This window comes from Lissotriton helveticus, chromosome 8 (genome assembly GCF_964261635.1).
Source record: "Lissotriton helveticus chromosome 8, aLisHel1.1, whole genome shotgun sequence".
Taxonomy (NCBI): domain Eukaryota; kingdom Metazoa; phylum Chordata; class Amphibia; order Caudata; family Salamandridae; genus Lissotriton; species Lissotriton helveticus.
Window position 1 is genome coordinate 807,387,090 of NC_136069.1, and position 14,815 is coordinate 807,401,904.

General features: G+C 42.2%; 1 protein-coding gene across 1 annotated transcript in view; it reads right to left on the reverse strand.

Moving 5' to 3' along the window:
- NALCN (sodium leak channel, non-selective) overlaps positions 1 to 14,815 on the reverse strand; it is a 3,094,418-nt gene that overhangs the window by 122,804 nt on the left and 2,956,799 nt on the right. The window contains exon 36 of the mRNA XM_078657626.1: positions 6,026 to 6,145. Within this exon, the coding sequence (XP_078513752.1) occupies positions 6,026 to 6,145 (120 nt within the window). The remainder of the gene's footprint in view (positions 1 to 6,025; positions 6,146 to 14,815) is intronic.

Sequence of the window (14,815 nt, forward strand, 5' to 3'; positions counted from 1 at the left end):
TCCATAAATGAATCATCTAAAAACCGGCTGTGCCCTTCCTCCAACCAGAGTAACTGCCCTGAATCAAAAATGGAGGTCAGGTCAGGTGGCTCAGCCACCTGCATAGTCTTATATAGTGAGGGATAGAAATTGGTAATTTCCCTCAGACACCATGTCACCGCCATCAGTCTGTAGTTCCACGATATGGTCACTACGCCAGGGTTTCCTCAGCATGTTGGCCAGTGTCTTACCTGTTCTGTCACCCTTGCCTTAATGTCAGGCATTAGCCTCCTGCTCAAATAATGTGTCTCCCTCTGGGTTGCCTCCTCACAATCATTAGGCTTCGTATAGTAGCTAACGTGGAAGCACTATGGTGTGTAAAAAATGGGAGAACTAGCACACAAATTTCAGTTTCAAGTTGCGTCAGATCCACCCGCAGTGCCTGCAGCACTCCAGCCTGCTTTGCCATCCACAGCCCATGGATCATGGTCTTTAATGCCTCCCACAATGCATCACTAGAGTCAACCATGCCCACATTGTGAGCAAAGTAGTCCACAATAGCCGCCAGTACCGGAGGCACCACGTGAAGGTGCTAGACTTCAATGCAGACTGTGAGAGTCAAAGCAGTACAGTGGGTATGGCCCTGTAAGGATCGCTGCAGGTGTAGCATCTCACCAGGCCATGCATTAACATCTCGCATCGCCAGCCAGTAGTCAATGGGGGACCATGTTAGATAAGCAGAGGCTATACGCGTTCACTCTGAACGGTCACCATGTCAAGCTCTCCAAAGGTCAATGAGTTCATTATTGTGGATTGCAACAGCACGCCCTCATTTGGATGGGGTTGTCTAGAAATGCCAGACCTGTCACTCGACGGGTTCAAATCCACATTGTAATCCCCCCACAGGAGTGCCCCAGAGCCGAGCGAGCCCGCCAACATCGACACCTCAGCAAAAAAAGCGAGAGTCATCCACAATGGGGCCATAGATGGAGATAAGTTTTAGCGGTTGCCATGTAATGTGCCTGAGGGCATCACGTAGTGACACTGCTTGTCACAGAGGATTTGGTGTGCATACCAGGGCAAGCCCTTCCGAATACGGCCAACCACCCCCACGTGTAATTGAAATAACATGCAACATGTTGTTCCCCAATCCACCCGGCGCACAGGTGCACTTATGTATGTTCAGTCAAATGCAATTCATGCAGGAGGCAAATGTCTACTCCATGGCGCTGAAGGTATCCCAGGACAAGTTGCACATTGCTCCTATTGTTTAATACACAGACATTCCATGTCACCCATGTTGGCAGTGTCATAGCAGTTCCACTGTGAGCATAGCACGTAGGATTGGCAAGCTGGTCTGCCTGGGGCACCTGGTCATAGGGGCATACGTTGCATACTGAGTGGCAGAGGGAGGGAAAGAAGAAAACAAAAGCAAAGAAAACACATTAAACTGTCATAAACAATAAACATACACAGTACCCATTTCAGCCCTGCAACCTGGCCGAATGCAGCCATCCCACCCCAAACAGGGCCTCAAGGGGCCATACAAGGGGAACAACCAGGGAAACATCCCAGAGAAGCAGATGAAAGTCCCAGCTCACTTCCCAGCTGTAGGAGAGCTGGGTGACCGGAGAAGTGTCTAGTTGGCAATCCACGCCAGCCTAGCCACAAAAACCCAGTGCACATCCAGAGGATGCCCCGGAGCAGGGACTCTAAACGATAAGGTGCTGCACAGGATAAAATAGGTGGGCCTATGTGGTACAGGGGCAGTGCAAGGTCAGTCAGCTCAAGCCATGTTCTGGTAGTACAGGTGATTAATCACTTTAGCTGAGCAAACCAGCATCAGCAATATTGGATTCAGTGTGGGGCCAGGTTGCCGACAGCGGGATGACTTTATCAAACTTGGTGCCTGCTTGGGACCGGTAAAGTGGCTAGTCTTACCTGCATAAAACATTTGAAGTTTGGTGGGATACAGCAGTGAGTACCTGGGGTTGGATGTAAGACGTTACAACGCATGCTTTTACAACGCATGCCATTACGACGCAGGTTTTACAACGCAAGTCGTTACAACGACTTGCGTTGGGGGGCGCTGGATAGTGAATAGTTTAATTTACTATTCCAACTCCAGTCCCCATGGATAGTAGGGAAGGTGTTGGATAGTAATTAAACTATTCCCTATCCTAGAGCGCCCTCCAGCGCAATTCGTTGTAATGACTTGCGTTGTAAAAGTTGCGTCGTAATGGTAGTGCGTTGTAAAAGTTGCGTTGTAAAGGATGTTTCCCCCTGGGGTCTGTCTTAAGGAGGGAGCGCTTGACGTGCAGAAAATCTCTCCAGGCTGCCTGCACAGCTACCATGAAATTCAGGTAAAAGGAGATGTAATTTCCCTGAAAAGTGAGTGTTGGTCTCTTGCCAGTCGCAGGATCGTATCTTTGTCCCTGTAATTTAAGAGACGAGCAATTATGGTCCAGGCATCTATGTGCCCTCTGCACTGTCAACATGGCCGAGACTGTCTTCCCAAAGAGCCTTCAGAGCATCGTCTCAACATAATCCTCCATGTGCCCCTTTGCCGTGGACTCCGGGTCACCAATGATATGCACATTGTTCCTTGTGAGATCGCCTCTTGTTCCCATTCTTGTTTTGGTGATCTCTGGATTTTTTCCATCTGGAGTAATTTCTCGCTCTCTTCTGCATTATCATCCTCAACCGTGGACGTGCGATTTTCAATGTGGGCTATGCATTCAGTATGACAATCTACTCGTTCCTACAGGTGGTCAAATCTGCTGGTCAGCAAGTCAATCTTGGTGTCAACTGCAGCAAGCTATGTTTCAGATCCAGGAACATTGAGCAAATGTTAGGTTCCTGTGAGGATTCCTCAGTGCACAACTCACCTCTGCAAATTGGTGAGTTGTGCACATTCACCTTCGCTGATCAAAGGTTAGTTTTTATCTTATTTACGTCTATCTTCCTCATAATTGAGGTAAGAGGAATCCATCCAGCAGGCTACAATCACTGTCAATCCAGTATTAAATGACAGTGAGTCCCAGCCCAAGTAAAACAGTGTGGTCCGCCTCACCCAAGGTAAACAGCACCAGGGAGGCATGAGCAGACCACGGGCCACTGGGACGCTTGCCAACCGGAATGGAAATTCGGGCTGCCAGGAGAGGAGATCCCACGGTTTGTGTCGTAGGAGCTTGTACTTCTTCGTAGGATGATATAGACCCTGCCACTCCCTGACAGTCCATTTCAAGGGGCACAAGCAGGCTGGCAGTTAAGGCCTCAAGGTGCTCCCTCCATTCTTCAGAGGCAGTGTGATATGTAATATGGGCCAGAAAACATCATCAAGAGATGCTCTCAGGTCCTAAGGGGCCTACGGCTGGCAGGGTCCCCATCATTAGTGTCACCGAAATGGAAGCAGGCCTCACAGTTAGCGTTGCCAGGCTAGGCAGCGTCCCTGACACAGGGCAGCCAGGAAAGTGGTATAATGGGGTTCTCAAACAGATGGTGCGAAAACTATATTGCGGCCTCCACGCCACAGGCAGTGCAGGGGGGCTGCAGCAGCCAGCAAAGAGCAGCCCAGACGCAACCACCATGGGCTGCCACTGGGCCATGCCACCAGACATAACAGCGCAGCTCTGACAGTAGGCACAGATTAGGTTCACCTTTATCTTAGCGGCCCAGGTTATGTCACCACTATTATCATATATCAACGCAAACTTCTCATGTCAGATTTATACCAATAATAGGTAACCACCACAGCATAAATGCACATAATATATACGTACATCAGATGGACAATACTATTTAACAGCAAATCCGTGCACATGTCTGGTAAATTGAGTCCACCATAGATACAGTTCAACAATGTTTTCTCATTTCTTATACTGACTTGTTTCCAAAATAAATGGCTTGTTAAAGCGAATATGGTGGGCAAGTCCTTTCTACTTAAAAGTTGCAAAATCTCTTGAAATGTGCCAATAGACAAATGGATAATGGAAATGTCATCTCTTGCCTAATTAGACAGGACCTTTCTTTGCATAATAGAAAGAGAAGAATAGTAAAACAATATATGGGGCCATTATCTGGAAAACTACAATTTACAATTTTCCATTTTGCATTCAACTGCATCAATTTTATAATGCATTTTTGCTTTTCTCATTAGACTATGCATTTATGCTTCAAGATGTTAGTTCGTTTATGCTTTACATTATATTGTATTGCCTTTTGATTCATAACAACTTGCTTCATTGGAAATTTGATGTCTAGATTGCATTTTTTACTGAAATAATTGCATTTGTCAATACATTTATAATAACACCAAAAAAGCTCAGGGAATACTGTTGTCGTCAGATATAAAAAGACATACAAAATAACGTGATATTACTTTCATTATGCTAACTGACATTTTTGGTTGCTTGTTTCCAAGACAACATATGACACATTTTGCTTTATGTGCTGCATTCACTTTTCATTTAGAGCCAATATCTGCAAAAGGGCGGGTGTGGGTGCAATATAAGTGAAACACCCCTCTTTGTAGGAACGGGAAGACAGAACTTGTGCCAAATTCAGCAGCTAAAATGTTTATGCTTTACTTTTGGAGACAAAAAGGATTAATGATCAGATTCTGTGTGTCTACATTTTTGCAGATTTTACAAAGTTTATGTAACTGGGAGAGGAGTGTCAGTGATATCAGGAGTATCCAATGTATGTCAGGGAGGCCCATGCCCACACCAGACTTTCAGGATATCTATATCACAGAATTTACATATAATACATCTAAATACAACTAACTTACATAGTAAGTGATTATTGGGAAAATATTCTACGCTGAATTGACTGATAAGAATCACACATTCAAATTGGTGGAGGCTCCCTTGGATGTTAGATGGCATTCCTATGGAACACAATAGTAGTCTTTCTTCCAAATCCATAGGCTCAGTTACTCTTAAAGAAAACACTGACAAAGTGAAAATGTTCCCTCTAAATCGATCCTTCCGGAAACAGGAGTAGCTAATAATTACTGTAGGTGTGGAAATAAAATTATTGTAACTTGGTGTTATAGTGCCTAATAAAACAAAATAACTTTACCTAAATTAACAGACTAAACCATCCTATCCCCACCCAAGCTTATCCAACACTCCATAATATAATAGATGCAGTCCTTAATTTGTGCCGGCGGTAGCAGGGGGGCACCGGGAGTCATTGTTGTATAGTAGGACTTATTTTACATCATCATACTTTGATCCAGAGTAAGAGAGAGAAATGCGGAAAGATGGAAAAGGTGGAAAATAAGAAGGAAGACATACACAAAAACAGTGATAAATGAAGAAAGTATGGTTAAAAAAGAACCCGAAATAGAGAGAGAAAGTCTACAGTGTCAGAAGAGGCATGAGATGGAGTCAAGACGAGGTACATTGGTATTTGGCAACTCAAACATTTGGCAGCACCAATGGAGAGCTTCTAAGGAAGAATGAAGCCCTTGGGCTTATTTCTTTTACAAATTAAGCGCTGAAAAGATGAAAATACTTCTAGTATATACGGTAGGTATCGTCAATTGCTCAAAATGTTTCCCCAGAGCACCGGCATGTACAAGTGGGCACTCACAGACCCTTAGTTATGGCACAGTTCTGACACCATAGAAGACAACAAGCCAAGAGTTCAAGGAAAACAAGTGGAAATGTGCCAACCTGCTCCTTGGGAGAGATGCAAAGATAAAAGGAGGAGTTCAGGTAGCAGTTTAAAGAAGAAATTTTTGGGACTAAAGTAAATTACCCTGAAAGGCGACCCCAAGACGAGCATAGGATGGACGCACCTATATTTCGCCTCAAACAAGATCAAACACAGATCAGCGCCATTTTGGTTTTGAATGGGCCTGGGTGATTTTCTATATTCAAGAATGCCTCTACATGTTCTATAAAATAGGCTACAATGGACCTATTTTAATGAGTATACGGTGCAAAGCAGACATTACCTGTTAACTCTATAGGAAGAAAAACATACTCTCCCAAAAAAAAAAAAAAAATGCAAAGAGTAACAAACGCCTTCTTACCAGCAGAGCAAAATGAAGTATCACCCAAATTACACCGAGGGAGGTAACTAGAAGATCATAGCGATTTCTTCTGCTTTGCCAGAACCCAGCAGGCGACATGGCAGTTATCTTCATTGTTACCTGTGAAACAAAGCAAGTCAGTTTGCCGCAGTACATGCAAAATTAAATCGTACTCGATTTCATGAACTGTTAAACATTTTTAACTGTAAAATGCAGGTGTTTTAATTGAATTGAATTACCAGACTCATTCGGCGTTCATTTCGAATCATTTGATTTTCAACCTTTGCTTAAGTGACTGCAGTTGTTTGCATGTTTTCCACTGGAGATTCAAGGGCCGTGAAGTGTGAGAAAAGCCGCCCTCGTGTATAAAAAGCAGCCAGAAGGTAAAGTGTAATTTTGCATTTTAATAGAGCCCCGTGTTTGTGGATTGATCCGCAGATGCATTCAATACAAGCTGAACACTTCAGTGCCCCGAGATGCCTTTGTCATTTGTCACACTGTAATGCCTGACTGCAGCCTCCGACTGCAAATCGGAGCACGTGCGCCGTAAATAATTTCTTCATCTCGTAGGCTGCGTTTCCAGTATTCCAGACGCCCATTGCCCACACAGTAGGTTTGGAATTCTAAGCCACAACATTGTAATGCAAGAAACTTCTCATTGAGGGGCATCTGAGTCGTTTATGAATTTGTTTACATATAGGGCCTCATTTATGATGCCCCTTGCGCCGACAGAACGTCACTTTTTGTGACATTTTGTGGCGCAGGAGCCTGCTCCATATATACCAGGAAGTACTAAACTATTTTTTTTGGCTTAATGCTGTCCCGTAAATATGGCTTCTTTTAACGCAGTTTTCTGTGTTAAAGGCGCGTGCAATGTGTGTTGCTGGGGGCATCCCAAGCAACATCCATGGATTTTTGACACTGCTCCAGATTTACGAGAATTAGCAAATCTTAGGCAGTGCCAAAAACACACGCCTCCCCATGGGAGGCGTAAGGGAGGCACAACGAGGAGAAATATCTTTATTTCTCCTAATGTTTCCTCTTCCTATGAGTGCTGCATTCTGCAGCATACATAGTAAGAGGAAAAAGCCTCTTCTGATTGTTTCTTTTGAAATAATCATCCCGGCTAGGCAGGCACCCTTGAACCATGGTGCAAAGGTGCCTGCGTTGGCGCACAGCAGCCCATTGTGCGCCGGCGCAAATGACAGTAATGCGCCGTATCTGATAAATACGGTGCATTCCTGCCCTTTTCATTTACCAGTGCAGCAGAAAGGCCTCCGGCGCTGCCCTATGGCAAAACCTCATAAATGAGGCCCTCAATTTCTAGCAAATGCTGTCAACAGTTCATAGGGTACGATCAACAGACTTCACTAAAAAGATTTAAATAAAGATTGATTATTAATTTAAGCTCTCAACCTGTTCCTATCTTTGCTTTGGGCTCTCAAGACCAGTGGAGGAACCCTTTTGTCCCCTTTACTCGGATTACTTGGGTATTTCATTCAATATGATGACTGAGGGTCATAAACCCAAGGAAAAGCATGATATTTTCAGTAGAAGAGAACATCTGATGTTTTTAGCTATCAACCCTTCAGGTAACTTGATAAGGAACACCCAGATCCGTATTACAAACAGGATGCAATGTCCATGTTTGTGCCATGGCGTATCTTTAAACACTTGCGGCATGCACAAACGGAGACTGTATGCCCCATTGAAATCAATGTAGTGCCCCCTGGACATCTGAGAACTTTGAGCCTGCCCTGGAGGCAGCACATTCAGTGAATACAGTACAGATGGTTACAAGCCGCTCTTTGTTTCACAGTGCAGGTGGCAGTCACCTACACCTTAAATAGGGAACATAGCGCCCTCTGCAGGCAGGTGCAGTGAGTGACTACACCCACCTGCAGGGGATGTCTGGGTAGGATGTTCCTGGGACCCTTCTCTCTGGAGGGCTGTCCCAAGAGGCTCACTGACAATTTGCTACCTGTTTGTGGCACACCTCTAAAAGGGTTGTTTGCCTCTGCACCAGCATCCGTAATAGGACTTTGGCACAACGGCAAAGAGATTCCCTCATTTACAAGAGCCTTGTCCCCATGCAAATCAGGGATTGCCCTCTCATGACTGCTCTGACACTACACGTGTGTCAACTCTTTCAGTATTAGAGAAGCCCCCTCTGCAATACCATAGTGCCCCGGAGAAGCACAAACAGGCACAACATGCCCATTGCGCCACTAGGACACTATGCATAGCATGGCCCCAGGTCTCCACCATTGGCAACTAAATTCGCTTGACATCAGCATAATAAAGGCATTGGAATATGTACTCTCTCTTTAAAAAATATGCAGGATAAGGTAGCTGTTGTACTTATGTATTGCCGTCTTACTGTGTCTCGTGGTGTGGAATGTTCACTGTCAGAATCCTCCATCGGTTCTGCGTGACGAGACAATCCTCGGAGACGGTTGAGACGGAGAGCAGGCAGGGATCACCGTCCGCTGAGAGAGCCAGAAATAAACTCTTCTTGAACCTACATTCAAGTCTCCTGTTCATCCTTACCACATTTTGGCGACGCTGGTCCGTTCTCCGAACTTCCCTGGCTCTCCAGCGACGAATTCGGCCCACGCATACAATACGCATGGTATATGCTTTATCAAGATCTTCACTACAACGTCCTTCGAGGTGAAATCCTCATTGAGGTACTGACTTTCATTTATTCTCGACCTCTGCGGCTAGTTTTTTTAAAGACCTTCACTTCCCGTTGAATGGTGGACGCTCGCGGTCTCAACCTTGGTTATACGCTCGAGCTACGCTCACGCTCTTTGGTTCTACGTCACCTTAGAGACGCTTGAGCTGCGTTCATGCTCGCATTTCCTTGTTTACCTTCAAGATGCTAAGTCTGACTGGGTTAGTCAGCACGTCAACGTGACTCCGACTTGCCGCATCGGATATTTATTTAAGATATCCCGATTTCATCACTCACTGACTACTCAATTATTTCCATTATCTTCACATGGTGGTCTGCACACCACATGAGCAGATTCCTTCATTGTTTTCATTCTATTTTTTGCATTGATTACCCTGCTGGCAAGTGGCACACAGTGCAAGAAGTACTCTGTGTCCCAGCAACATGAAATCTATGGCAACATACTCACAAAACAAGCAAGCATAACGCAACATTGTTCAAGGTATTATTTTTCACAGTGATCTACACACCTTTACAGCAAATTACCAGTGATCTTATTTTTTCACGGTGATTTGCACACCTTTGCAGCAAATCAACAGTGACATATTTACTCACGGTGATTTGCACACCTTTACTGCAAATTATCTCTTATCCCAGTTTTCACGGTGATTTGCACACCTTTACAACAAACTACCAGTTTCTTTAATATTCACAGTTATTCACACAGTTATACAAGATATTTCAAGGTTCTTCATTATTTACGGTGATTTGCACACCTTTTCAGCAAATTACCAGCGACTTTATCTCTACCCTTATATTGCAAATTACTGGCACTTTTATTATACGGTGATCTGCACACCTATTCAACAGTTTATTCCAACATTCAGTAGTTTACTTTCTTTTTAGTTTCCTTTTGTTTCTTTGCTTTGCATATTTCTTTTACTTATACCTATCATTCTCACCAATATGGCAGCTTCGCAAAATATTACTCCTCGTCCCTCATTTTTAGCAGAGGGAGATATACCTGATATCGAATGGGAAGAGTGGATAGGCATTTTTGAAAATTATTTGGAAGTCATAGATGGCCTTAGATTTCAAAACTCTAGAAAAAAAGCCATTTTGTTAAACTCATTAGGCAAAGCTGGTCAACACGCTTTCACATTTTTACCTGAAATTATAGGTACTGATGGTGAACCTATTGATAATCCATATATTGAAGCCAAGCAAAGACTGGGAAAATACTTCGGAAAATAAGTTAATATTGTCATGCAACGGTATACATTTTATACTATTCCACAAAAAGGAAATGAAACAGTGGATCAAATGGTTACCAGATTAAGAGAACTTGCTCTAAAATGTGATTTTGGCAATATGTGTGACCAATTCGAGATCAGCTCATCGTTCAGTGTAAAAACAAGAGAATGCAAGAGAAACTTTGGGCTGCCAAAATACCGTCTTTACTTGAAGCTATCACCCTTGCTAAAGTGGTAGAAGAATCTGACAAGTGCATGCAAAAGATACGTTCTATGGAACTTAAAAAAGATGAATCTGTAAACGTTTTTTCAAAAAAAGACTCACCTGCTAACTCTGAAGTGAAAACTAAACAACCTGTAAAGCCAAAAACAAGAGTTTCTAGTGACTACAAAAGCAAATTCAACGGTTGTTTTAGATGTGGTAGTGTAAATCATGCTGCGGATTTTGCAGGATGTTTTGCAAGGGATAAAACTTGCAAAAGTTGTGGGAAAAATGGTCACCTAAGTGCCGTTTGTAATAATTCTAGGAAAAACAGAGTTGCTTTTGTTGATGATTAATCTATTTCTCATGAGATGGCCTTGTGTATTGAAGATAATGCTCTAGTACCTTGCAAAGACCTAAAGCAACATTTATGTTGAATGGTGTTTCCTTATCTCCTTTGGTAGACACAGGCTCCATGTTCACCATTATTCCGTTTCGCATTTTTAAAGAATGTTGGCTTGATTATATTCTATCGCCAACTGATGTTTCTCCTAAAGGCTATGGGGGTGAAACCATTGATATTAAAGGTGTTATGGAGACCAAATTCGAATTCAAAGGGCGAAATGCTACTGGCAAAGTTTATATTTCAGAAGATGGGCCGGCAATTTTAGGTTGGACACAACAACATGACTTACACATTATTATTGATTCTTGATCTCCTGAACATGTTTTGGTCATTGAAGAATATCCCAGTCTTGAGTCAATTTTGTCTAAGTTCCAAAATATTTTTCGAATTGAATTAGGGAAATTGTCAGGGTACACACATGAAATAAAACTCAAGAAGGATGCCATTCCTGTCAGAAATCCTCTTAGGAGAATTCCTATTGCAGTCTGTGAGGAAGTCAAAGAAATGTTACTTGATATGCAAAAACAAGATATCATTGAACAAATAGAAGTCTCAGAATGGATTTCTCCGATTGTTGTTACTAAAAAAAAGGATGGCAAACTTCGTTTTTGTATGGACCTTAGATTCCTAAATCAAAACATCCTTGTTGCCAGTTTTCCCCTCCCTAACATCTCTGAAATTGTATTATTAATGGATAACGCAACATTTTTCTCAAAACTCGATCTAAGATCAGCTTACCATCAGGTTGTTTTGCATCCCAATTCTAGAAAATTAACAGCATTTCTTACGTTGGAAGGAGTATTTCAATTCCAGAGATGACCTTTCGGCCTAGCCTCAGCCGCTAGCGTTTTCCAACGTATGATACATCACATCCTTAAGGATTTCACCAATGTTCACTATTTTCAAGACGATATTCTCATTACTGGTAAAAATCTTGCTGAACACAATGTAACCTTGGATAATGTGTTGAATTCTTTACAAAATGTTGGTCTTACATTAAGGAAAGATAAATGTTTATTCTTAGCCAAACAAGTAGATTATTTAGGGTACACCATTTCCGAAGCAGGTGTGCAACCTAAAGAGGATTTATTACATGCCATCAGAGATGTTGCCACACCCACTACTAAATAACAGTTAAAGTCCTTCATGGGACTAATAGAGTACTATTCGAACTTTGTAGACAATTTTGCACACAAAACTGAGACACTAAGGCAATTGTTAAAGAAAGGAGCATCCTTTTCTTGGGACACTCCGCAAGAAAATGCTTTTCAGAACATCAAAAGTGAAATTATCAATGCTGGTATTCTCACACCTTTTGAATCTGGCGAAGACACGTTTATCACGGTTGATGCTAGTGCACGCGGGATTGGGGCAGTCCTTTCTCAAAGCAAGATGGGTGTTGAGAAACCTGTTGCATTTGCTTCACGTACACTCAACAGTGATGAACGAAACTATGCAGGTATTAAGCGCGAGGCTCTGGCTGCAGCCTGGGGTGTGCATTACTTTCGAACATACATTTAGGGTAGTCATTTCACCCTCAGAACTGATCATAAACCGTTAATTAGAATTCTCAGCCCGGGGGTGCCGATAAAAGTTCACCTCGCTTGATGAGGTTCGCATCGAAATTACAAGCATTTTTTGATAAAATACATTACTGGTTGGAAAAATGTCCAGGCAGACTGTTTATCTAGACTTCCATTATTTGAGAAAGATGTTTTTAATTTTGAGGATGAGGTAATTTGCTGTGTGGCCAGTATTGATGACGCGGGTGTGGAAATATTCAAAGCCATCTCTAAAGAAGAATGGCATGAAGCTGCCATTACCGACTCTGATCATTGTGATTTGGTCAGTTCTATTCGTTTGGGATGGAGACGTGAAGGCTTAATCAAACCCTCCTTACGTGCTTATGTTAAATTACAAGAAGAACTCAGCATTGGAGTTTCTGATGATTTGACATTGAAGGGTGAGAAATGTATTCGTCCTAGTACCCTCAGGAAGAAATTATTCTTGTTAGCTCACGAAGGACATCTTGGGCAGACCAATACTTCCAAACGATTAAAAAGTCAGTTTTGGAGTCCAGACCTTGACGAAGACGTAAAAACTTGGGTTGAAAAATGTTCCTTATGTAGGGAAAGTGAGAAACGATTAAAAACGAATTCCAAGTTCACGGGATCTATTAGCAGTAGTTTTGGTCTACCCTGCGAGAAAGTTTGTCTTGATTTTATTGGTCCGCTAGAATATGTTTCTGGTGATTTACGGTTTGGTATGGTTTTGGTGGATGTTTTTTCAAGATGGCTTGAAGTGAAATTTTTAAGAAATATCACTACCCTTACAGTTATTGAAAGTCTTAACTCTATCTTTGTGAGGGAAGGATTTCCACATACCTTAATCACCGATAATTGAACGCAATTAACTCTCATGTCATGCAGAGTTTTCTTCAACATAATGGTATTAAACACATGTGTACCTCTCCATACAACCCTCAGGGAAACGGTATAGTAGAAAGGATGAATAGAGTAGTTAAGGGTGCAATTCAATTGGCTATACAAGGCCGACAGAATATTCAAAAGTGTGTACAGGATATGGTGTGGGCACATAATACCACTGTCCATAGTATTATTGGTGAAATGCCTTTTATGCGAATGAGAGGCAGACTACCAAAAACTAAAACTTACACCTTTTTTGGATGTATGAATGTGACACTATAGTTACTAAAACAGAACGCTTTGGTAACATTGAAGTTGGTGATTTGATCAAAATTAAATATGGTAAAATAGAGAGTGGTCCAAATAAATTTTCTGACCCCATGAAAGTTAAAGATGTTCACAACTGGCATGTAGTTCTTGAGTATGGTCAGAAATGGAATTTTAGAAGGTTGGCTTTGTACATGAAAAATTACGATTTGTCTAACTCAAATGTTTTCTCATCTCCTGTTGTCAAAAGGAAGGGGGTGGGTGGTGGTGTTAGTGATGTTGAACATCATTTACCTGCTCGGTTGCGCCAGGTTCCAAGAAAATTTGATGACTTTGTTATGAATTGATATTGTTTCTTTATTTGAACAAGTGATGTTTTACCTGATGATTATAGTTCTTTTGCAGTTTGTTTTATTTAGCATATATGATGCATTGCACATTTATTTTACTATTACTTGTTTTGCTTCTTGTATTTACTCTTCTGTATGTTTTGTTTTGCTTGTTATGACGAATGGGGATATGTTCTACTTAAGTATTGCCGTCTTACTGTGTCTCATGGGGTGGCATGTTCACTGTCAGAATCCTCCATCGGTTCTGTGGTGACGGGCCATTCCACGGAGACGGTTGAGAAGGAGAGCAGGCAGGGATCGCCGTCCGTTTAAGATTTTCATAAACTTACGTACAAGATGTACGGCTTGGTTTGTGACGTTCCATGATTAACCGCTTGGTGGTAGATATACAAATGACGAAACATTGTGGATTTAATTTTTACTGATGGATAACATGTATTTAATGTATTATTTGATGTGAAGAATTATTTAAACAATCACAATTAATAGTACCTTATTGGGCTTGTGAACAGTGCACCCTGGCATATAAACAGATTCTGTTTCAAAATACCTTTTACCAGGTCCAAACCTTCTTTTTAAATACATAGAAGTCACTCTGAGGGCAGACCCTGGACAGCCCAGAGGGCAGGGTGCAATGTATCTAAAAGGTTGGACACGTACGTTTAAGTTTTAGATGTCATGGTAGTGAAAAACTCTTACATTTGTTTTCCACTACTGCAAGGCCTATCTCTCCCGTAGGATAACATTGGAGTTGCCTTATTACATTTTATAAGTGTAATTTCCAAATGGGAAGAGATGACCAGTTCATGTTCGGTGTCGCCGTAATTCTAATTTAAAATCCTAACTTATGGAGAAGTCGGAATTTAAATTACAATTCTGAAAATGCAACTTTTAGAAAGTTGGCATTTTCTTGCCTTAGCCATTTGGTGCCTGCAGCCTGTCACTGGGTCACATGACTGGGTGTGAGTGACAGCCATACACAATGGGAGCTTAGGTGTAATTTGATGGGCCATCACTGGCAGAATGGGAGGGAAGAGCTGGGCACAGCCCCACTTACACTTGAATAGGCTGTGTCATGCCGCCACACAAAGGGCTGCATACCCCTGTAGTTAGTCTGGACCCCGGACAGGGAAGGCAGGACATCTGTGCACTTAAAAGACATGCCTCTAGAAGCTTCTCCTCACTTAAAATGCACACCTTTGTATAAAA